A 23,958-nucleotide genomic window follows, 5' to 3' on the forward strand; every position below is an offset into this window, starting at 1 on the left:
TGACTGACATTAAGCACAGTATCATTTTGATTAAATTCTGGCCCAAAAAACCATTATGTTTTAAATGTGTTTGTAGAAAAATCTTTCCTACAACATCACCTACTGTACCTGTATCAGAGCTATGTTTCCAGTGATCATTGCCCACTTCTCCTTGGAAGTTTCCATTTGTCCAATGTTTACCTGCAAAAGAAGCCATATTAGCTCTTGTTTATATCATTGATACATCTAATAAAAGTGCTTATAAAAAAATAGGCAATCTCAACAAAGGTGCAGGAGAAAAGGTTTCATTATGAACTATAGCAATAGGACATCAATTTTCCCCTTTCTAAATTGACAGTATTTTTTGGCAAAGTTACAAAAAAAGCCCTGATTTTTTGGGGCCAAACCCCACTGTATGTAGTGATAGGTTCATTGCATTCATGTCACTGTATACATACAGGTGGAACCAGGGGGCCAGTTCAGCTGTTTCCCTGCCTGCAAACAAAGCGCTTCATGTGAGGTTTGCTGCTGTTGTGTGTCTGCTAAGGATAATAAGAATGTTTTCAAGTTTATTATATTATATATTTTATTTTTTATATAATGTTTTATTTCTTCCATTATCTTTAATAATTATCTGTAATAATAAAACAGTACCTTGTACTTGATCCCAACTAAGATAGAATTAATCCTTACAGGAAGCAAAATAATTTTGTTTTAATTAATTCTTAAATGATTTTCTGGTAGCCTTAAGGTATGGAGATTACAGAAAGAAAAACTGGGGAAAACTCCAGGTCTCAAGCTTTCTGGATAACAGGTCCCATACCTGTGTATAGTTTTATCATCTCCTTTAAAGTTCTTTGGGACCAGGAGTGACAGGAAGTACTAAAGTGAAGCTGGCTTCATATCCTTGTTTAGTACCAGAATGAATAGAAACCATAAATATTTCTCAAAACAATAAGCAAAAATATGTTTAGCACAAGCCCTGCTCATTGGGCTCATGTATAAAAGGGTGTATACTAAACTAAACTAACTAAATCATTACCTGGTCTCCATCATCTTTCCTTGCTACTGTTAGGCTCACATAGATTAACTAATTAGCAAATCTAGCACACACTGACAAGATGCTATCCATTCCATAGTAAAACAGTAATAGTACAGGTATGGGATATGTTATATGAACCGGTTATCAAGAAAGCACTGATTTATGGGAAGACCATCTCTCACAGACTCAATTTTAATCAAATAATGAAAATTTTTGAAAATGATTTCCTTTTTCTCTGAATAAAAACAGTATATTATACTTGATCCTAATTAGACAACCCTATTAGGTTTAATTAAGGTTTAAATTATTTTTAGCAGACTTAAGGCATGGAGATTACATTAAGACTCAAACCAAACCCTGGGTCCTAAGCATTCTGGAGAACAGGCCCCATACCTGTATATTTCATTTGATAAATTGTTCAGAACATGTTCCTTTTCTTCACTCTAATCAACACAACAGAATTATCCATGACTAGTTTCATTTGTGTGTCATTTCAGTATTTCATGTCACCTTGTTCTGGTTTGGGTTGAAATCACCAGGTCACCCTGACCACAGAACACAGAAGATTACACTAGTAAATACAGCATGTACTTACAGAATAGAATAGTCATAGATAAATCCAGGAGTAGTTTAACATTATGGTATGAATTTGGATTATTGGTATTTTTCTCCTAAGGGAGAAAAGGTGTTTTGATTATCACAAGAGTCAATAAAAATCAACACTAATTTCAGTCACCTCCTGGACAGTTATATTAGGTAAAATAATCCACCACAATTGGGACCCAATGATCCTTAGAAATGTATAAGTGAATTAACTGCCAATAACATAAAATGAAAATTTATGTACACAAATTCTGGTCATTCACTTACAGCAGTTGACAGCCGAGAAGCTAATGTCATTTCTAGGTTCCCCTTTAATCCCAGCAGAGCTGGTACCAAGATAAAAACCTCCGTGACCTCTGTAAATACCTCCCAGTGCTGCAAAAGACAAAGAATTAGTTAATATCTCCTGTACGTATGCAAATAATAAAAGCCTGTAAATACATCTTGGCCACTCAGTTTACAGAGTGAGATTTTTAGGCCTCTCTCCTGACCTATCTGGTTTCTAAGGGAAACTGCACTGGTAAAATGTAAGAATTTTTTATCTTTGGAAAAGTTTAATAGGTGCTCAGGAGTATTTCTAGATAAATAGCTAAAGCTTTTGTCATTATCAGAAGCATTTTTAAGCGAATGTCCTTATAAATAGGCTGTGAGCCTATGGAGGCTTTGAAATGACTGAAGTGCATGAATATGTGTGCAAACACACATCCTCCTACTGCAAAAGACAGACTGATGGGTTTGGCTTGCTGTTTGTTTTTGAGGTCTACTAAATGAGTATCGGTGGCGAGGCTTAGGCTCTAAATTACAGCCTTCTTATTTGCAAACCAGCGAACAGGAAGAAGGTTTTTTTTTTGCCAAAGTAAAAATCTTATTTACAATGGCAAGTCTGTCAGACTTAAACTTGTAATACAAAAGGGCAATACAGGGTAATCTGGAAAAATGTTTATTGCAAGAAATGTGCTAATTCAAAATACACTACTAATATACATATTTTTTCCCATCCTTTACCTTAAGAATGGTGAAGCCATATCCTATATCCTTATAGTCCAAGTGTTTAAACCTTCACCCCTCAATGTAACTGGCTTCCCCCCCTCCCCGATGTGTCCCAGCATTGTAACTTAGTTGCAAGTGCAAGTGGGTCCGGTGCGACCAGTCCCTCCTCCTCCCAGCCCAATTGCACTGCTATATATAGGGTCTGCTGTATGCATAGTTACATCATACCTCCCAACATTTTGAAAATGTAAAGAGGGAGAGAAACAAAATTTTTACCACGCCCCCTAAATCCCACTGCCATTTGACAGGTTATTTAAAGTTTAAACACATTTCTGGGGGTTTTGGGGTCCTGTTTTATGTGTTATTAAAGTTTTGCTAAAAAAGGTGAAATTGCCCTTTAAAGGAGAAGGAAAGGCTAAGTCACTTGGGGGTGCTAAAATGTTAGGCACCCCCAAGGTACCAGCCCGGGGTACAAGGTAAGCGATTTAAGTGACTTGGGGGTGCCTAACATTTTAGCACCCCCAAGTGACTTAGCCTTTCCTTCTCCTTTAAGCTGCAAGTCTCAAGAGACCTGTTTAGCTTATTAGTTTTTTTTATCTCAGTGCAGGTGTGGCTTTTTTAACTTTCTGGGCTCTCTGCCAAAAAGCTACTTTTAATTAAATTTGTATCTTTTTTAGCATTCAGTGCAGGAGATCAAAGGGAAATGAGGGAATTTTCAGTAAGAATCCAAGACTGCGGGTTGAGCTGTCAAAAGAGGGACTGTCACGTGAAAATCAGGACAGTTGGGAGCTATGTTATATTACTGATGTGTCCCTAAATGTTCAAGTGGTCTAGTAACCCTACACTATGGGGAACAGCCTGACAGTTTGGCAGCTACTGTTAAATATTTTCTGCAGTATTTTTCCTCCCATTATTGACACATCTTCTCTCTCTGCCAAGCACAGGATATGTTCCCTGACAGGAAACTGACTAACAGAGCAAAGAGGCTGATAATAGTTTGTGGTCAGTGTTTTCTCTGCAGTGAAATAGTGAATGAAATAGTCTCCAAATGAAATAGTGAAACAAATACAAGTTCTTAATGTGATGTGTGTGGCAGCTAGAATTATGTCCGAAATTGGCATATGAACAGGAGGGCCTGTACAACAGCTGCTTTTTATAATAATGATTGATTAAAGGGAGACTGTAATGATTTTATGGTGTACTTTTTATTTCTAAATTACACTGTTTACATAGCAAATAATTCACGCTACCATTTAAGATGTTATTAGTGAACCAACAAATGTTTTTTTTTTTTATTTTATTTTTTTTTTTTTAATAGTAATATTGGTGTGTAGACAGCTACAGTATCTTAATGCATTGTTCCCGATTCTGAGCTTTTAGAAGGTAACCTATTGTTTCTCCTACTCCCATGTAACTGGAGGAGTCGCAAGGTAGACTTAAATGTCTTAGGGCCGTGGCAGACGGGGAGGTTAGTCGCTCGCGACAAAATCTCCCCGATATACCATCCCACCGGCTTGAATGTAAATCGCCGGTGGGATGGCATATGCGACGCCGCGATTTCCCGAAATTGCGGAAGTTTCCTCTCAAGGCAACTTTAGCGATTTCGGGAAATCGCGGCGCCGCATATGGTATCCCACCGCCAATTTACATTCAAGCCGGTGGGATGACATATCGGGGAGATTAGTTGCCCGCGACAAGGGAAATTTATTGCGGCGACTAATCTCCCCGTCTGCCACGCCCCTTACAATTGAGTGCTATTCCGATATCTATGGGGAGCTGCTGTCTTGCTAACTTCCCATTGTTCTGCTTATCGGCTGCGGAGAGGGGGTGATATCACCAACTTGCAGCTCTGCAGTAAAGTGTGACAACACAGGTCACATGGCTGTGGCACCCTGGAAAATGAAGAATATGGCTAGCCCCATTTGAAATTTAAAAATTAAATTAAAAAAAAAAATGTTTTTGGAAAATAGATTTCAATGCAGGATTCTGCTGGAGACGCTCTATTTACTGATGTGTTTTGAAATAAATAAATAAATAGTTTTCTTATGACAGTATTCCTTAAAGGTTTATTAAATTACAATTAAATGAAAATACTGAAGACATGCCTAACCTTTTACAATTTTAGTAAAGGAAAAAAATGAATATATCTTAATTTCCCATTCACTACTTGGCAAACTTTGCCTTTGCACCTGTTGCAGAACTACAACCTCTGATTGTTAGAAAAGCAGTAAAATCCCACTAGAAATGGTCACTTAATTTATTGAGGAACTACAAAATTTTACATACATACCTTCCCCCAACAAAACAGGAAAGTAATGCTGGGATGAGGTATATTGTGGATTCTAGCCATTATGTTTTTTTTGGAAGGCTACTGGCTGCATTTCATAGGTGAAGCGATTTTTAGGCAAAATGAGATTCCAGAACCATACTGGGCAATACATCAATCTAAAATATATCTATGCTATGCCAGACTGAACTGAAAATATTTGTGCCCATAAAGCATTCATTGTGGACTGGCAAGGCAAAGCAAAGCTGGTTAAGAGGGGTTGCATATTCCTGACTAGGTGTAATGTGAGGGGGCACACATTATGACAGGTCACTTTGTCTAGGTGAGGAAGTGTTTGACCTTTCTATTCTCTGTTACTGTTTGCTCTGACTTGTAGCAGAAGCCAGGACCAGTGAAAAATCTTGTGAAGTGACCTTCTGCTTCACAGGCAGTGCTGAAAGGGACATAAAATAAATAACATTTTGCCTAATGAAAGAAAATTATATATATATATATATATAAACAAAAATAGAAACCACCGGCACTCACATATAACCGACAAGTATGCCTGGGTGCAGTCTTCAAAACAGGAACAAAAAACGGATAGGGAAGAAGCCGAAAGATTTTTATTTTGCACCTATGTCCTGTGAGAGCGGCTTCTTCCCTATCCATTTTTATATATATTACATTCAAGACGGTTGCTGCACACAGATAAAAGCTAGACAAATGGCATTTGCAACTCATTAATATTTTTAAAGTATACTAAAATGTATCTTTTTGAGTGGATTCAACTTTAATTAACTGCGTTAGACTTTTCATTCAGAAGGCTCCTGCAATCCATGAGGAACAGAGTATTCACAAATCAACTTGAATTGAAACCGGGATATATTCCTATTATTTATGTTTCCATGTGATTTCAAAATGACAGAATATAATGGCTTTAAAACTTCCTTGCATTTAACTTTGCATGATAAGCGTGTGAAGAGGGCAGACACGTGTAATTGTAAAGGTCAGCACGGAGCTTTGACTCAGAGACAACCAGTCCTAACTGCTCTGGCATATTTAAGGGTAATATTACCCAAGAGAAGCTAAACACGTGGTATTAATGACGTGACCTGGAAGCCCCTAGCTCTTCACAAGAAACTCTGGTAGCTTATAAGCAGCCAGACATGTTGTGGAACACTTGCAAAGTCCAAAATAACAAATCAAATATATTACCTACAGTGCTTATTATTTGGAACACTGCCTGCAAACTGTTAACCTATTTTGTACTTAACATCTACAGTATATTGGACTCTTTCATGTTAGTGGCACTTGCAGGTAAAATATTGCAAGTAACAGCTTCCAGATATTTCTCCTAAATACAGTATGGCACAATTCTCTTAGCACAGAGAAAATTCTCTGTTCAGATTTGCATTCACATGTGGAAATCCCATAATACTTTTTTTTCAGCTGAAGACAACTAAGAATATAGATGTACAATACATCTTGCAGAGGAAAATAGAATCAAAATGGCAGCTCACTTTTTTTTTTTTATGATGCTTTAAAAAAAATATTAAACTTTTGCAAAAAGCTTTATTCTTTGAAATAGGCTACTTTCTCTTTAAATCTTACAAGTTACATGGGTATTTGAAATCACACCAAGCCAACTGTCATTTCACATAAATTTGTAGGGAAGGTTTGTATTTAATGCTTTGGAAGTTCCCAAGGAGAGGAGGCTATTAGAGAAGAGTAGAGTGGGAGGAGGAGTTGAAAGCACCTACATCAGAGGCAAATGTGAAAAACAGAGGCCCTGAAACCCAGGACTAGTTACAATAATACACCAATAACTGCATAGCTCCACTAACAAAGAAAGACGGGTAAAAAAAAGTCACTCCCGACTCCTAGCTAACCTAAAAATTAGACTGTAAGCTCTAAGGGGTAGGGACCTCCTCCCTACTGTGTCTTTTAGTACATGGCACATAATCTCTGTAAATTTATATTTATTTATTACTGTGCTTGTTACTTATTTAGTATTCAGTATCATGCTTGTCCTCCGTGTGTACTTTTCTAAAGTCTGCATATTCATGAAGTGCTTTTAAGTTATACATATATACCTATAGACACAAAGCAGTTTATAGCTTCCCAGTAGGTAAATACTAAAATGTGAGGGAAAACAAATTGGAAGCCGGGGTGGAATGTAAGTGCTGACACTGTCACACTACCAATCAAAAAATTCCTGTGTTTTTTTCCTGTTTATTAATTAATTTTGGTTTTAGTGGATGCAAAATATTAGCTTTGATCATCAATTTATAATATATTGGTTGGGCCCCAAGATCAGAACTCCATACTATTTTAGGGCAATAATAAATGTAAAAATTAGCTGCCTGCAATAAAGTTCCTCTACCGCGGGGGACTCTCCTTCAAATGCTTTTCCACCAGCAATATGTAGATCACAGATGAAAAAAACATATGCAGCACAGCTACTTTGCTTAGTAGCCCAAAGTTGTCTATGAAAGTAGCTGCGCCACGCATGTTGCCCCACCAGTGATTTGCATTTTAGCTGGTGGTAAGAAAGTAAGGGACATTTTGTCGCCTGCAGTAGCCAAGATTTATTGCAGGCAACAAAACGTCTGGATTGTCATTGTCCTTAAGGTAGGTTTTCATTACACCCTTAATAAAGTGAAATGTCCTGCTACAACATGCAATGCAGATATTAAGAAAAATAAAAGGCATATTCAATTCTATTATAAGTTTTTGGGTTGGGGAGCAAAAACAGATTTTTAACCATATCGGTAAGTGACGTTAGTATTTCCTGGTCTAAAAGTTTTATGGGGGCCAAACGGATGTAGAGTGTCCTAGGGGCCACACATTGTATGGCTGCCTGCTATCATTTAGAACAGTGCTGTCCAAATTCTGCGCTGCCGAGGGCCGGAATTTCTCGCGCATACATGGCGGAGGGCCGCTAATGGAAGCCACTCCCCCTTTAAACCACACCCACTTCAAACCACACCCATTTTATCACAATGGTGGTAGAGCAGCAAAATCCCAAATGCTTGGTCCTCAATGCAGGTATATCAACCATCATTCATGTGAAAGAATTATATTATGTCATATTAAGACACACCCTAAAATCCATGTGACTCCTCCCCTGTGGATAGCACACCAACGCCCAGTACATAATTACACACCTTAGGGACCATTTACTGGCTATTTCCAACTGCTAACAAACTCCCAGAACAAACCCCTGCCAGGTTCACCTCCCACAGGCAGCATAGGGTAGCACTCTGCCTGCCCTACGCTACCTGTGTGTGCCATACTCTGCCTGCCCCATGCTGCCTGTGTGTGCCATACTCTGCCCTACCCTGCCTGTGTGTGCGCCATACTCTGCCTGCCATATGCTGCCTGTGTGTGCCATACTCTGCCCTACCCTGCCTGTGTGCCATACTCTGCCTGCCCTACCCTGCCTGTGTGTGCCATAGTCTGCCCTACCCTGCCTGAGTGTGCCATACTCTGCCCTACCCTGCCTGAGTGTTCAATACCCTCCCTGTCCTATGCTGCCTGTTTGTGCCATACCCTCCCTGCCCCATGCTGCCTATGTGCCATACTCTGCCTACCCTATACTGCCTACACACAGGCCTGAGGTGTGAAGAGGTGAACAATGTGGGTGATTACAGCCTGAGCCTGAGGTGTGAACACTGCAGGGGGTAAACAATGCATAGATTAAAAGATGTGAACAATACAGGGGATTACATGTTTAAACAAAACAGAGGGATTACAGCCTGAATCTGAGGTGAGAACCATGCAGGGGGCCAGTTAATCTCAGTACTGATACCATTTAATGCTTATACAAGGGTAAACCATCAAAGCAGCCAGACAGGTGGGGGGCCACACAGAGGGGGGTCGCGGGCCGCCAGTTGGACAGCACTGATTTAGAACATTCGTTCACAAATAAATGGAACAGCAGCAGGGAGTCAGTGGCTCCTCTTCACTTTGTCATCTTCTGATGCACCATAAACTTGCCGACACTGCATGTACATACTAATCTCTTACACGCATACAAATAATAAATAAAACAAACAAAATAAAGGGTATGTGTATGGCCAGCTTTAGAGGACCAGTGGCAAGTATTAGAAAAATATCTATGTTTGTAATACTACATAGGCCTGTATATACAGTATTTACAGACCAACAATAGCTTGCAATAATAAATGTATAGTAATTTTGTATTAAATAGTTTGTTTTTTAAAGGAAAAAAAAAACAGATTAAAAGGTCCATGGACATAATTAAATGCTAAAGCTTGTGAAAAATGTGCATAAAGGTATTCAAGATTAAGTAGATTAGAAGTTCCTAAACCAACAGTGCAGCAGCTTTTTAATAAAAGGATTGGTTTAGTTTTTACTATAAATATTTTTCACCACCCCCTCCAAAAAAAAAGTTTTAGTTGACATTGGGTGTATTATTGCCAGGTCTTTTTATTTATTTTATAAATTTGCTTAAGACACAAAAGCCCATTTATAAAACTGGGGGGCAAGTGCTAAAACTGCCCCTTCTTTGTGCCCATCACCGTGAGATACAACTTATTGCATCCCCAGCATGGAGTGGAAAGAGTCCTGTGTATTCTGGGCAGGTCATGGGTGTCCCATTTGACACCCTGTGGGGCATTCAAAATGTACTTTTCCTGTATATCTATATTGCTTGTATAAAAAAGGGCTAATACTATCTGTGCAGCTGGTATGTATTGCATGACAGATAAATCTATGGACATACTTCACCACATCCCAGAACAAACTGAAAATGCAGAGACCTTATTTCACTAACCTTCTCTATGGCAGGCCACAGCACTCCTAACTAGGACAAACGGACTACCTCCTTCTAAAGAGAGTTAAAGGCAGTGGTTCCCAAAAGAGCAGTGGATGGACAGGGGGTCACTTTAAGGATTTGCTTAATAAGTTACTCTTGAAAGCCTAGTCTGAAGGTTGTTTAGGGTGAGCATTTATTTGATGACCCAGATATTTTTGGAACATTGTTAACTGTGACCTTCGAATAAGCTGAAGGAGAAGCATGCTTTATTTCAACCAACAAAAAGGGGCTTAAACAGAAAGTGTCCTTAAATATATAAAAATATTCTCATCTGTCCTTGCCATCTGTGAATTTTCTGGGATAGCTTAATGGTTATTTACTTTTTTTTTTTATCCAGACAGTGGTGTAACTTGGGACCTGCATGCCCCTCCCCCACAGTGCTAGATGTACATGTGGGGAGGGGTTTGACAACACGATTGAAAAACTTTAGTGCAGTAGTAGGGGGTTTTGAAGGGTCACATGTGCTTACCAGGTCCCTCTGTTTAAGGGCTCCATTGCAGTTGCGGGGTTTGCTTCCTCTATAGTTAAGCCACTGTTTACAAGGACATGCAAGCTTTAATTCACAAAGTTATGTTCCTTTTATCAACAAGTGTTTATTATTCTTTTGTCTGTTTGGTGGGGGACAAGCTTTTAAGTCTGAGTGCAAGACATTCTGGATGTCTCTTTGCCAAAAACAGACTTTGCTTAGTAGTTCTCTTCTTTGATGAATATTGGGCTTTTTGTTTTTGATAGGAAGCTGACACACGGGGTGCTTTACAACCTGGCGGGACACGTGCCAACAAAATCAATACATTTTTAGCACCCTATGTCAATCCCAATGCAAAGACACCCCAAGAATGAAATCCCCCCTGATAACATTTACATTTAGGCTGTACAGTTCTCCCCATGTCCTCTCTGGAACTGCAACAAAATCACAAAAACCCCATACTGGATTATCAAAAGAAGACATGCAGGTTGGCAACCGCTATATTTACCTGCATCACTTCCAGTTTCTGGCTACCAATGCACAGTGAAAGCCAGAAGGAGATCAACTTCCTATGTACATGGTCCTTCTTGGTGATCAGAGCCAGGGAACTGATGCATCCAAACATGGTAGCCACAAAGGCACTCTGTACAACTCTGATACAAGGTTTCTGTACTCTCTGGTATGGGAAGTAGGGCTGTCTAGGGGAGTGGTTCCGGTGTAGTTCAGGAGGCTACTGTATACAGTAGCCCAAATAGTTAACACACAAGCCAAGGGAATAGGTAATTCCCCTTTAAATACTGAGCTCTTCACTTGTAGTAGGAGATTGTATTTAGTTCTTGTGCAAAATTACTGTATTTAACAGCTGCACCAGGCTATGGTTTTGAGACAAGTGTGATCACATGGCATGTTTAATGTGCTGAGTAGAAGATCTGCTCATTTGGCGAGGTCACCAAACTAGTGTATCTTTCCCCCCATAAGCCTACCTTAGGTGGGCAATATCATTCTAATCCATCAGAGGGGCCCATACAAAGGCAGATAATCTGCCAAATTGGTCTGAAGGACCTGAATTGGCAACTTAAGTCTGCCTGTACATGGCCACATTTTTTTTATTTGGGCAAAAATTGCTTTGGGCTATCATCTTCAGCTGACCACTGTGGGTTGGTCTGCAAAATCCAACTACTGTTTCAGGGCCAAACGTTGAGATCAGACAAATTAGATGCATATATAGTTATTTCTTCTTGCAGGAATTAAATACAGATTAACGGTCCATGTACATAATTAAACACTAAAGTATATGAAAAATGTGCAAATCTCTCAAAGGCATGCAAGATTAGTCAGATTAGCTTTCTCAAAAACAATAATGTAGCAGTTTCTTATTAAAAGGATTTAGCCTTTTTCCATAAATAATCATTTTTAGCAGTGTAATTTCTGTTTACTTCAGCCACCTGCAAAAATCCAGAAGAAATGGATCAACATGCAGACTTGATATTGCAGGTAAGGGATGGGGTGTAAGTAAAGAAAAACATGTCACAGCTGATATCATATCAAGGCTCAAAGTGACAGGCTGTCACTTGTACTATACAAGTATCACTCATCCAGCTGCAGCCATGGCTGTAGGTCTGTAATTGATATTGGCCTTTTACCTTTTCCTTTGCGACAGGAGTGTGTCCCTTGGGGGTCTGCTGACACCCTGAATTCCAGGAGGCTTTCTTGTGGTGTTTAACCATCATTAAAAATGATGGTTAAACACTAAGGGGCGCATTCATGAAAACGCGAGTTCGAATCTCGAATGGGATAAATTCGGATTGGATACAATAATTTCTTAAGATCACAAATATCATGAATATGCTTATGAAAAAATTGTATTATTCACAATAATATCATATTGGCGATCCAAAAGTCCCAAAATTTTCGTATCCGAACATTCGTAAAATGCAGGAAAACCTTTCTGACTTTGATCCTTCTGTGCATGATTTTGGAAGCCTCCCATAGGAATCAATGGCACTGTGCAGCTCCACCCTGGCCCAAGGAAAGTCACAATACCGAAGCTTGAATGAATCCGAAACTTTCATAATCGGCGCAACAATACGATTATCAAATGGGGTTATATTAGAGGGAGAGCCTTGGGATAGTTTAGGTCAGTGCTGTCCCACTGGCGGCCCGCGACCCCCCTCTGTGTGGCCCCCCACCTGTCTGGCTGCTTTGATGGCTTACCTTTGTGTAAGGTTTAAATGGTATCAGTATTGACATTAACTGGCCCCCTGCATTGTTCACACCTCAGATTCAGGCTGTAATTCCCCTGTATTGTTTAAACATGTAATCCCCTATACTGTTCACACCTTTTAATCCCTACATTGTTGACACCTCAGGCTCAGGCTGTAATCACCCACATTGTTTACTTCTTTACACCTCAGACTGTAGGAACAGTGCCAGCATTGCATCACTGTATGCACTGTGTATGGCACACACAGGCAGCTAAGGGCAGGTAGAGTATGGCACATACAGGCAGAATAGGGCAGGTAGAATACCGCCTGTCCTATGCTGCCTGTGTGTGCCATACTCTGCCTGCCCTATGCTGCCCATGTGCCAGAATCTACCTGTCCTATGCTGCCTGTATGCTCACAGGCAGCATAAGGCCATACTCTGCCTGCCCTACCCTGCCTGTGTGTGTGCCATACTCTGCCTGCCCTACCCTGCCTGTGTGTGCCATACTCTGCCTGCCCTACCCTGCCTGTGTGTGTGTGTGTGTGCCATACTCTGCCTGTCCTTAGCTGCCTGTGTGTGCCATGCTCTTTCTGCCCTATGCTGCCTGAACCTGGCAGAGGTATGTTCTGGGAGTTTGTTAGTAGTTTGAAATAGCCATTAAATGGTCCCTAAGGTGTGTAATTATGTTCTGGGGGTTGCTGTGCTATCCACAGGGGAGGAGAAGGCATATGGATTTAAGGGTGTGTCTTAATATAATTCTTTCACATATGAATGATGGTTGATATCCCTGCAGTGAGCACCAACCATTTGGGTTATTGCTGCGCTACCACCATTAATGTGTGCATGGTCTTGTGATAACATGGGTGTGGTTTGAAGTGGGTGCAGTTTAAAAAAGGAGAGTGGTCAAAACTGGCTTCCGTTAGCGGCCCTCCACTATATATGCTAGAGAAATTCTGGCCCTTTGCACCACAGAAGTTGGAAAGCACTGGTTTAGGTTATTCTCCAGTAGAAGTAAACATTGACAATACACATTACACTTTACAAAGCAACAAAGAGGCTAGAAATATCAGCTGAGAAGGCAAACACACCCCCTAATATGATTTTCCCTCTTGATACATGAACACATTATACAAATGATTGTTCATTCTTACCTGCACAATGTCCAGCACCATTCCTGCAGCCACAGTACCAAAGCCTGCCAGAAGGAATGGAAAGAGAACCTGCAGTCCTATAGAGAAAGAAGTCTCTTTCAGAGGAATGCTGACTTCTGGACAAGCATCAGCATTTGGGTCATCGCTCTCCGTACTTTGGCTCCCATTCTCCAGCAGAGAATCTTCCTCCTGAACACCCTTTGTGTTGGCACGAGATCCTACGAGTACTACTGTACTTTCCTTTGACTCCAAAACCATCCGTGCATTCCGATTAATGTCCAGTTCTTGCTGGCTTTCCAATGAATTGTTTCCAACTCCATTGGCTGCACATTCATCCTGAGGTTCTGTTACAGGAGGCATATTTTTTGTCTTATGACACTCAGTAGAATTGCATATACGGGGCAGAACCCCGTGGCTCTCCGGGAAGAGCTCTCCAAATCTGTGCCCCCCCTGGAAATAAATACTGAAGAGACAGAAGTGCTCCCCATTAAGGATCAAGTGGAAGAAATCAGTCTTTCAGGCTATCACTTCTTGAAGTGAAAGACTTGTGAGTATATATCTGGTAACCACCAGAAAACCAGTAGGAAGGAAAACATTGATTCAAATTACATCACAGATTGTTTCTCTGTCCCAAGGGGAAGCATGTCTAAAAAAGATAAAAATATCCAAGAGTCTTCCTGGTGTCTTCTTCCTTAGAATTGAACAAAGATAATGATTTTCTAGTGGAGCAAACAGCACAAATACAGTTAAATGACTATATGAGGTACATAAAAAGTCATGGCATGCATTTGATGAATGGCATCATCCTTCATGACAGATTTTTAGAGGACAAAAGCAATAGGGTTGAAATAGAACACTGACAGCAAAGGAAGTTCTCCGAGTTTTACATTTCCTAAAAAACCCACATCACAATACCATTTTGTAATCGTATTACTTACAATCCAGTCTGCAGCTCTTTAACTGTTATTGAACTACCTGGATCCCCAGCTTTGGCTGGCAGAGGACGCTGGGAATTGTAATGCAAAAAAAGCTACCTTCTAAAAATAATAATTCTAGGATAGACTCACCAACATGGTGCATTTGCAAAATGAAGTTTTCAAGCCTTCCTGATTCACAAATTGATCAATATTCACTGTCCACAGATATTGGTCAGGCTGGGCAATTTACCATACTCAGTTGGAAAGATATTATGGGTAGAAATTCTGGCTGGGTGGCAGTTTTAACAACTGATTATCTGTGGCACCATACTAAGAGTAAGATTTGTGGTGCTGGCAAAAGACAACTCTGTACAGACTACTAATTAAAGTTGAGTAGGTTCAGAGCATTGGTGACCAAGGCAATACTACTTGACTTGACACCCTGCACCCCCCTACCCTTGATCACTCAACCTCCCTATCTGTCACTACTGAACAGTCTTCATGCTCACCTCACTTACTGGATTTCTATCCAGATTTGCTATCAAAAATATACATTGCCTTTCAGATTTCACTTTCACTTCAAAACAAACACAGCCAACATACTAAAGCTGGCCATACATGCACTGATAATATCGTATGAAACCTCGTTTCGTACGATATTCAGTGCGTGTATGGCAACTCGTCGAGGCGACTGATATTGCAGGAGGCTGCTGATATCGGTCGACTCGCCGATCAGGGAGGTTAAAAGATTTTGATCGGCGCCTGAGCAAAATCAGCCTTCAGGGCTGAATTGACAGAAGGAGGTAGAAATCCTATTGTTTCTACCTCCATATCTGATGATTCAGCCCTGAATGTTAGTGGAGGCTTGGAACGATCTTTCGTGCGACTGAAAATCGCCACGTGTATGGCCAGCTTTAAGCCTAACTTTTTCTTTGAAAGCCAGCAATCTTGCAATAAAACCCTACAGAGCTGATGAGAGGGCCATGTGCTTTATTTTAGTTCTGAATTCACTGTGAAAATGCATCCTTGTCTGCTACAACGACTCAGTAATTACCATTTAATGCAATTGGATATATTCCAGGGTCAGGATCAAGTTCAGAGCCCTCAACGGAACAGTATAAGGTGATCTAACCTTCTCAAAGTGACACGTGGCAACATTTTGCAGTTACACCAACATTTGCTTAGAGAGTATTGGCAATTGAAATTTGAAAGAACCCCACCAGACTAGAAGGATGCTGTGCTACATGCACACAGAATAAAGTGAAAGCACTTACCTAACAGAATACATGATACTTCATTTTTGTTTTTGGAAGGTTTTTCTGCTGAGTTAAATAAGTATACCCATTCAGGACATACATTTAAAAGTAACCTGTCTGGGATCAGTGCAGGAGCAATGCCAATATCCGACATAGCACATGGTTTCTCTCTTTACAGCTTAGATCCATAGCTATAAATGCCTTTGATGGGCAGTCTGTAATTGCAGACAACATTAAATGCTGCAGGACCAGAGTGTAACACAACTGTCAGATACTGCATGCAACGCTACAATGCGCACACAGATTACAGGACACAAAGCCAGTAGTGTTAAGGCACAGAAGCAGTGTGAAAGCTACCACCACAGGAATTCCTAGCGCTGCTTACACAATATGATAGTATATGAGCCACGAATCCTGCCTGTCATAGCAGGAACATTACACAGCAGCAGCTTTCTGAAATGCTTCTCTGCAGTGACGGCTGATAGGAAAAAGGATGACCAACATGAACCGCTAGCATGGCAAATGTACTACAGACATACTGCATTGGAATATAATTACGTTATACAATCCAGAAGAAAATGTAAGTTGCTAGCACAAAACACGCCAATAAAGCTTCCATAAAAAAACCATAATCCCAGAGCAATATAAATGCTCATGATCATGTAAGTCATAAACTAATCATATTAAACATGAACTTACTAATACAGACAAAAAGAAGGTATTACTAAAAAAAAGGCACTTGGTACTTGTCAGATTTCAGGCTAATCCTTTTAAACTGTAACACAGTTTTGTTTAAGCTTTTGCTACAGATTACATTTAAGCCTATTTACTACAAGATTAGCTATGAGTGTAAATAGCAGACTCAGAAAAGTACCTAACTAAAAAACTACATGACAAGTAGCATTGGAAGCAAGCCAAACAAGGGGATCTTAAAACTAATGCTATGCAATGTGTTTTGCGGAGAGATTAAACACAATTTGGTGCTTTGCACCCCTTATTTACAAATGCACTGACAGGCACAATATCTGCCTAAAAACGTGTATGCATTTCTGCAAAAAACTGCCTCCATAGGCAGCAGATTTCTTGTTCTTCATTTCTTGCAAAATCATATGGGAAGAAATGATCTATCCTTAAGCCATATATTTAAGGGGGCCCAGGTTCAATAACAGTACCAAGTCTGTAATAACTCATCTTTACTGCAACAGAACACCAGTGTTAGCACTATGGGGTGTTACTCACGGAGCAAGAAAATTCCACCTATAATACACAAATTAGTATAAAAAGATTAAAAGGCGAATTTGCCATTGGTGTTTTCAGGCAGAAGGGAAACACATTTAACAGATGTGAATCTTTTTAGCTGCAGAAAAAACAGTTCCAATTTACTGTGAAAAAGAGTGAATCTGGGGGTCTAAAAAGTATGGAAAAGCTATGCATAAATACAAAAATGTAGCAAGTCTCTGCTACTAACATTGCATCTACAATTCACAGATCCACAGTAAGCAGAATTAATCCCATTACACTGCTAAACTCAACAAAGTACAGGGCACAGCTAGAAGGCCCATAAATCAGCATAAATGCACAGAAACACTGTCTTCTAACATTGCCTCCACTCTGCCTCTTGCTGAGCTACAACTTCCAGATCCACAGAAAGAGACTGCATGCAACACATGTGTACTCAATATTTCCACCAAAGTACATATTATAGACAAAGGGCCTCCAATTCAGCATAAGTGCAGTTCTCAGGCTACTGCTGCACTCAACAACTGTCCTTAGTAGAAGAACTTTTTCAAATACAGGTATGGGATCTGTTTTCCAGAAACCAGTTATCTAGAAAGTTCCAAATTACAGGAAGGTCATTGCCCATAGACTCCATTATAAGCAAATAATGCTAATGTTTAAATATGATTTCCTCTTTCTCTATAATAAAAATAAAACAGTAGCTTGTACTTGATGTTAAGACATTATTTACCCTTACTGGAGGCAAAATAATCCTATTTGGTTTATTTCATGTTTAAATTATGTTTTACTAGACAATGTAAGGAGATCCCAATTATGGAAAGATCCCTTATTCAGAATACCCCAGGTTAAGCATTCTGGATAACAGGTCTCATACCCATAATACACAAGAAGGTACAAACCCACATCCTGCATGGCCATTTAGCAATGAACTCAGATGCATGCACATAAATCACTTCATCTGCAGTATGCATCTAAATTAATTGCTTATTAGCCACGCAGGAGGTGGATTCAATATGTGGCAGGTATTTAAAGGGTGAGACGGCAACCCTAAGCTCAGGAAAAAAAAAAAAAATTCAGACTGAATCCATCTACACCACACTGCAGCAGGACTACTTTCTAATGCACTCTCTCACACACAACATTATGTGACCAGGCTGAAGCTCAGATTTCTTAGGATGAAAAGAAACACACATCAGACTGCAGGCAAGAGACACTCTACAGTGTTATCAGGAGAGGGCAGAGAATCTGCAGTTACTGCAATCCGTTAGATGCTGAAACACCATTACGGACATCATGCCTCCAATCCTGGTGGATGTCTATACTGAGCACCATCCCAATATCTGGCACTACAACTCCCAGCAACCCCAGACAGCATATTACGTTGATATCATTCCAACCTACTCACCTCCCCACAAGCGGCAATTTACACACTGCAACACTTTCTTCACATCAGCAACACTTTAACTTCCCCATGATGTCAAAGCCCCACACCCACCACAGCCAATGGAAGGCAGGCTCCAGTAATTGCAGATGATATCAATTGGCTGGAGTGGAATTTGAGGAGGAGGGACTTCATGACATAGTAGCCAAACAGTAGTTCCAACCAAAATAGGCAGCTGCGATGGAAGGCGGAGATTTGTAGCCACACAGTCGCTTTGTAGAATTTGCCTTGTGTGCAGCGTTTGCTAGAAAGGCTCTTTAGCAATGCATGCACTGGCTGCACTAATTCTCTGCAGCCTGCATCTAAATTCATTTAGCTGTGTTGGGTGTAAATTTAGCTTGCGTCCATATATAAAAGGATAAGGTGGCAACCCTGCTTTAAAGAGAACCTGTCATTTTTCAGTTAACAATAGGAATGTGTTTAGAGTGTAAATGTGTAAGGCTCTGTTCCCCAGCTGCATCCCCCACCTGGTGCCTTCCACATTATGCATTAGGAAGGCACCGGGTGGGGGATGCAGTTCGGGACCAGAGCCTTACGCAGTTTAGTTGAAACTTCTCCGATCACAGGTGGGGGGGCGGCTGCAGGGGGAACTCCTCTGGTCACAGAGATGGGGGGGGGGGGGGGATGGGTGGCTGCATGGGGACCTCTTCCGGTCACAGGCACAGCAAGGAGGGCTGCAGAGGGGAACAGAACATTACATGGACTCGGCGAATCTCCTCTGGTCACTGGCACAGGGAGGGGGCTGCAGGGGGGAATGGTGCCTCACAGAGTGTCACTGAAACTCCTCCGTTTGTAAAGAGGAGGATACAGGGATTGCGCAGTGCTGGCTGAAGCACAGTAAACTTGGAGTCCTTCTCTAATAATGAGAAAAAAAAAATCTCTCTTCTACGTTCTCTGTTCTTCTCTAGCACATTCATTACGAGACGTAATCTCGGGAGAGTTCAGATATTTTTTTTTTCCCATGGGCCTTTGCACTTTTCAGAAAGTCAATGGCCCATGCACAGTTTAAAAACCTGCTGCTTCTGGTCATTTTTAAAAAAAAAAAAAGTTATGGTATGTCATTACACTTAACACATACTCTAAACACATTCCTATTGTTAAATGAAAACTGACAGGTTCTCTTTAAAGGAGAAAGAAAGGTAAAATTGCTAGTGGAGCCAGCCAGTTTGTTATAATTGGGAACCTCCTAGCCATAAATACCCACAATGGTGATGGTGGGAGGGCAAAGGTGCAGGGACAGGGTCAGTTGCCCCATGTGGATGGCAAGAGTAAGATCCCCATTTGGTCCACATAATGATGTTTTAACAACTGTTGATTCTCTGCCCTTCTCTTAATAACATTGCAGGGTCTCTCTGGCAGCTGAGACTGGCCTCAGGCTGGTCACAGAGAGTGAAGGGGTAGGGCGCAAAAAATAAAGAGGCATGGACCTGTGCTTTTTGGGTGGATACAGCGCTGCCTGCATTTAGTAATGCTGTATTCATGTGAGTGGGCTGGGGGAGACACATAAACATCCCTCCTCCTGCTGCCAACCCAACTCCAAACATGGACATGATGCAGAAGCCCCATTTAAACAAGGACACAACTTTTTGCCACTTATGCTACTTGCACTGCTGTTAAAGGAAAAGTAACACTACAATTTTTTTAAGTAAAAAAGCTATTCTACCTCGCACCTATAACTGCCCCATCCTGCAAAACACTTAGTATTTTAAATGCTTTAATAGAAAATACCTGCTAAAACTTGGCTTCCTGTCAATTGAACTACGGCAATACGGCAAAGGAAGGAGCAGCATCCACTATGCAATGATCGATTGATCGAGCCTAGCTTTCTTTCTGTATAGGAAGGAGTCAGGCTAGGCTCGATCAATCGATCGTCGCATAGTGGATGCTGCACCTTCCCTCGCCATATCGCCGTAGTTTAATTGACAGGAAGCCAAGTTTTAGCAGGTATCTTCTATTAAAGCATTTAAAATACTAAGTGGTTTGCAGGATAGGGCAGTTATTGGTGCAGGGTAGAATAGCTTTTTTACTTTTTTTGTACTAAAAATTTAGTGTTACATTTCCTTTAAAGCATTAGTAAATGACCCATTGCACGTAAGGGCTAAAACTCTGCAAGAGATTTGTAGGACAGTGTTGGATCAACAAAATTATACTACAAGTTGGATGTTGTTGCGAAAGTAGGTCCAAAGGGAAATCTGCATGTTGTGTCTTCATCCTACAAGATAAAATCTAATGGTGTCTGACAGACTTTTTCCCATTGAAATACATTGACTGTCAGATGGAGAAGCAGGAACAAAATGCTCCATCCGACTTTATCTGACTTGCCACTACAGCTCTGCTGTGTTTGGACCAGCAACTTCTAGATATGCACTACATGGCCACAGGAAACATGTTACCGAGAATTGGGAAGATTTGTGCCTGGGCAGTAACCCAACCAACAACCAATTACATTTTTGCTTAAATTGTTTTACTAACTGCTGACTTAAAAAAAGCCAATCATTGATTGGTTATGTGTTACTGCTGATGTGCAAATTTGTCTTGTGTGATGTCTGTATTAGACAATGTATGTGATATACTGTAAGTATATCTGCAGAGACTAACTGTGTAACATTTGTGTATTTAGGCAGTTTTTACCATTGTCAGATGTAGTGATGTGCGTGTTGAGATTTTCTCAACCCGCACCCCGACCCTAACCCACCCGGTCCCAACCCAAGCCCTACCCAACCCGGTTTCCTTCCTCTATTTATAGACCCACGCCTGCCCTGCAAGGGAAGGGGCTTCTGGGCACGTGCCTAAAAATAGAGAACCCGCAAGAGAGCTGCCGGCAGTGTAAGGTTGCGGGAGGAGAGGGCGAGCGGAAAAGCTCAGCCTGAACCCACCCACAACCCGCAGGTGATGTGCCGAGGTTGCCCCAAACCCGCCCAACCAGCAGGCAAACTCGCGGGTATCGTGCCGGCCCACACATCACTAGTCAGCTGTACCAGCTTTAAAAAACCCAGGATTCACTAAAGGGATTAAAAACTGTAGAATTTGTTTTCGAGCACAACCAGTGCTCTTCCTCAGGGACAAACCAAATCTGGTTTCACCCAGAGGAAGAGCACTGGTTGTGCTCGAAACATTGGAATTTTTTCAATAAAAACACTTTTTCTTTTGTATCAAGTCCCTGTGTGTGCGGCACTCTTTCTATTATATTTTTGTTTTTGACCTGCACCAAGGGCATTTGGACTTGTATAGGGCATGCTCCTCTCTGTGTACTATATATATATATATATACAGGTCCTTTTCAAAAAATTAGCATATTGTGATAAAGTTCATTATTTTCTGTAATGTACTGATAAACATTAGACTTTCATATATTTTAGATTCATTACACACAACTGAAGTAGTTCAAGCCTTTTCTTGTTTTAATATTGATGATTGTGGCATACAGCTCATGAAAACCCAAAATTCCTATCTCAAAAAATTAGCATATTTCATCCGCCCAATAAAAAAAAAGTGTTTTTAATACAAAAAAAGTCAACCTTCAAATAATTATGTTCAGTTATGCACTCAATACTTGGTCGGGAATCCTTTTGCAGAAATGACTGCTTCAATGTGGCGTGGCATGGAGGCAATCAGCCTGTGGCACTGCTCAGGTGTTATGGAGGCCCAGGATGCTTCAATAGCGGCCTTAAGCTCATCCAGAGTGTTGGGTCTTGTGTCTCTCAACTTTCTCTTCACAATATCCCACAGATTCTCTATGGGGTTCAGGTCAGGAGAGTTGGCAGGCCAATTGAGCACAGTAATACCATGGGCAGTAAACCATTTACCAGTGGTTTTGGCACTGTGAGCAGGTGCCAGGTCGTGCTGAAAAATGAAATCTTCATCTCCATAAAGCTTTTCAGCAGATGGAAGCATGAAGTGCTCCAAAATCTCCTGATAGCTAGCTGCATTGACCCTGCCCTTGATAAAACACAGTGGACCAACACCAGCAGCTGACATGGCACCCCAGACCATCACTGACTGTGGGTACTTGACACTGGACTTCAGGCATTTTGGCATTTCCCTCTCCCCAGTCTTCCTCCAGACTCTGGCACCTTGATTTCCGAATGACATACTTTGGACCACTGAGCAACAGTCCAGTGCTGCTTCTCTGTAGCCCAGGTCAGGCGCTTCTGCCGCTGTTTCTGGTTCAAAAGTGGCTTGACCTGGGGAATGCAGCACCTGTAGCCCATTTCCTGCACACGCCTGTACACGGTGGCTCTGGATGTTTCTACTCCAGACTCAGTCCACTGCTTCCGCAGGTCCCCCAAGGTCATGAATCGGTCCTTCTCCACAATCTTCCTCAGGGCCCAGTCACCTCTTCTCGTTGTGCAGCATTTTCTGCCACACTTTTTCCTTCCCACAGACTTCCCACTGAGGTGCCTTGATACAGCACTCTGGGAACAGCCTATTTGTTCAGAAATTTCTTTCTGTGTCTTACCCTCTTGCTTGAGGGTGTCAATGATGGCCTTCTGGACAGCAGTCAGGTCGGCAGTCTTACCCATGATTGCGGTTTTGAGTAATGAACCAGGCTGGGAGTTTTTAAAAGCCTCAGGAATCTTTTGCAGGTTTTTAGAATTAATTAGTTGATTCAGATGATTAGGTTAATAGCTCATTTAGAGAACCTTTTCATGATATGCTAATTTTTTGAGATAGGAATTTTGGGTTTTCATGAGCTGTATGCCACAATCATCAATATTAAAACAAGAAAAGGCTTGAACTACTTCAGTTGTGTGTAATGAATCTAAAATATATGAATGTCTAATGTTTATCAGTACATTACAGAAAATAATGAACTTTATCACAATATGCTAATTTTTTGAAAAGGACCTGTATATAGAGTAGCTGTAGAGAGAGTCCGCACTCACAGGTCTTAGGGCTCTGGCACACGGGGGAGATTAGTCGCCCGCGATTAACTCCCTGTTCGCGGGCGACTAATCCCCCCGAGTTGCCTACCCCTGCCATTGCGCCGCCGCGTCTGCCATCCCGCCGGCGACTTACATGTTCGCTGGTGGGATGGCAGGGGTAGGCAACTCGGGGAGATTAGTCGCCCGCGAACAGGGAGTTTTATCGCGGGCGACTAATCTCCCCCGTGTGCCAGAGCCCTTACAGAAAATGTAGAGGTGTTTATTCAAATCAACATCTAACGTTTCGGCTGCATCCACAGCCTTTCGCAAAGACAATGTGAAACAAACAATGGTGCACTGAAAAAAAACAAATTTGGCGCCAAACAATGACGTCATAGGTGTGAATACATTAGCATACAATGTGAAAAAAAACGCTCTCAAAACACATTGAGTCAACTAAAAATGATAAGATAATATGGATTATGCATAGAACACAAACAAAAGGACTGTCAGGGGAAAGGAAAAGTGGGTGTATATTAAAAAAGCCCGCATATGTATCCAGTGCTGAACTGTAACTCACACATGTCGCAAAGACATCCCCAAGTTATAAGTTTATAAATGTACAAAATCGAACTGGCCCAAGGAATAAGAAATAATGAGGGACAGTAGGGCAAATATACATCAAGGAGTTGCTG

General features: G+C 41.1%; 1 protein-coding gene across 3 annotated transcripts in view; it reads right to left on the minus strand.

The window, feature by feature from the left end:
- Positions 1–18,490, minus strand: part of slc41a1 (solute carrier family 41 member 1) — a 43,627-nt gene extending 25,137 nt beyond the window's left edge. The window contains exons 1-4 of one of the 3 annotated variants that reach the window (XM_031896871.1): positions 18,363–18,484; positions 13,546–14,236; positions 1,892–1,999; positions 109–180 (exon numbers count right to left, since the gene is read on the minus strand). In XM_031896871.1, the coding sequence (XP_031752731.1) occupies positions 109–180; positions 1,892–1,999; positions 13,546–13,905 (540 nt within the window). In that variant the 5' untranslated portion in view covers positions 13,906–14,236; positions 18,363–18,484. Of the gene's footprint in view, positions 1–108; positions 181–1,891; positions 2,000–13,545; positions 14,237–18,362 lie in introns of all 3 variants that reach the window. The other 2 variants (XM_002933004.5, XM_031896872.1) reach the window with 2 other exon arrangements.
- Positions 18,491–23,958: the final 5,468 nt, after the last annotated feature.

Source organism: Xenopus tropicalis, chromosome 2 (genome assembly GCF_000004195.4).
Source record: "Xenopus tropicalis strain Nigerian chromosome 2, UCB_Xtro_10.0, whole genome shotgun sequence".
In the NCBI taxonomy this organism is placed as follows: Eukaryota; Metazoa; Chordata; class Amphibia; order Anura; family Pipidae; genus Xenopus; species Xenopus tropicalis.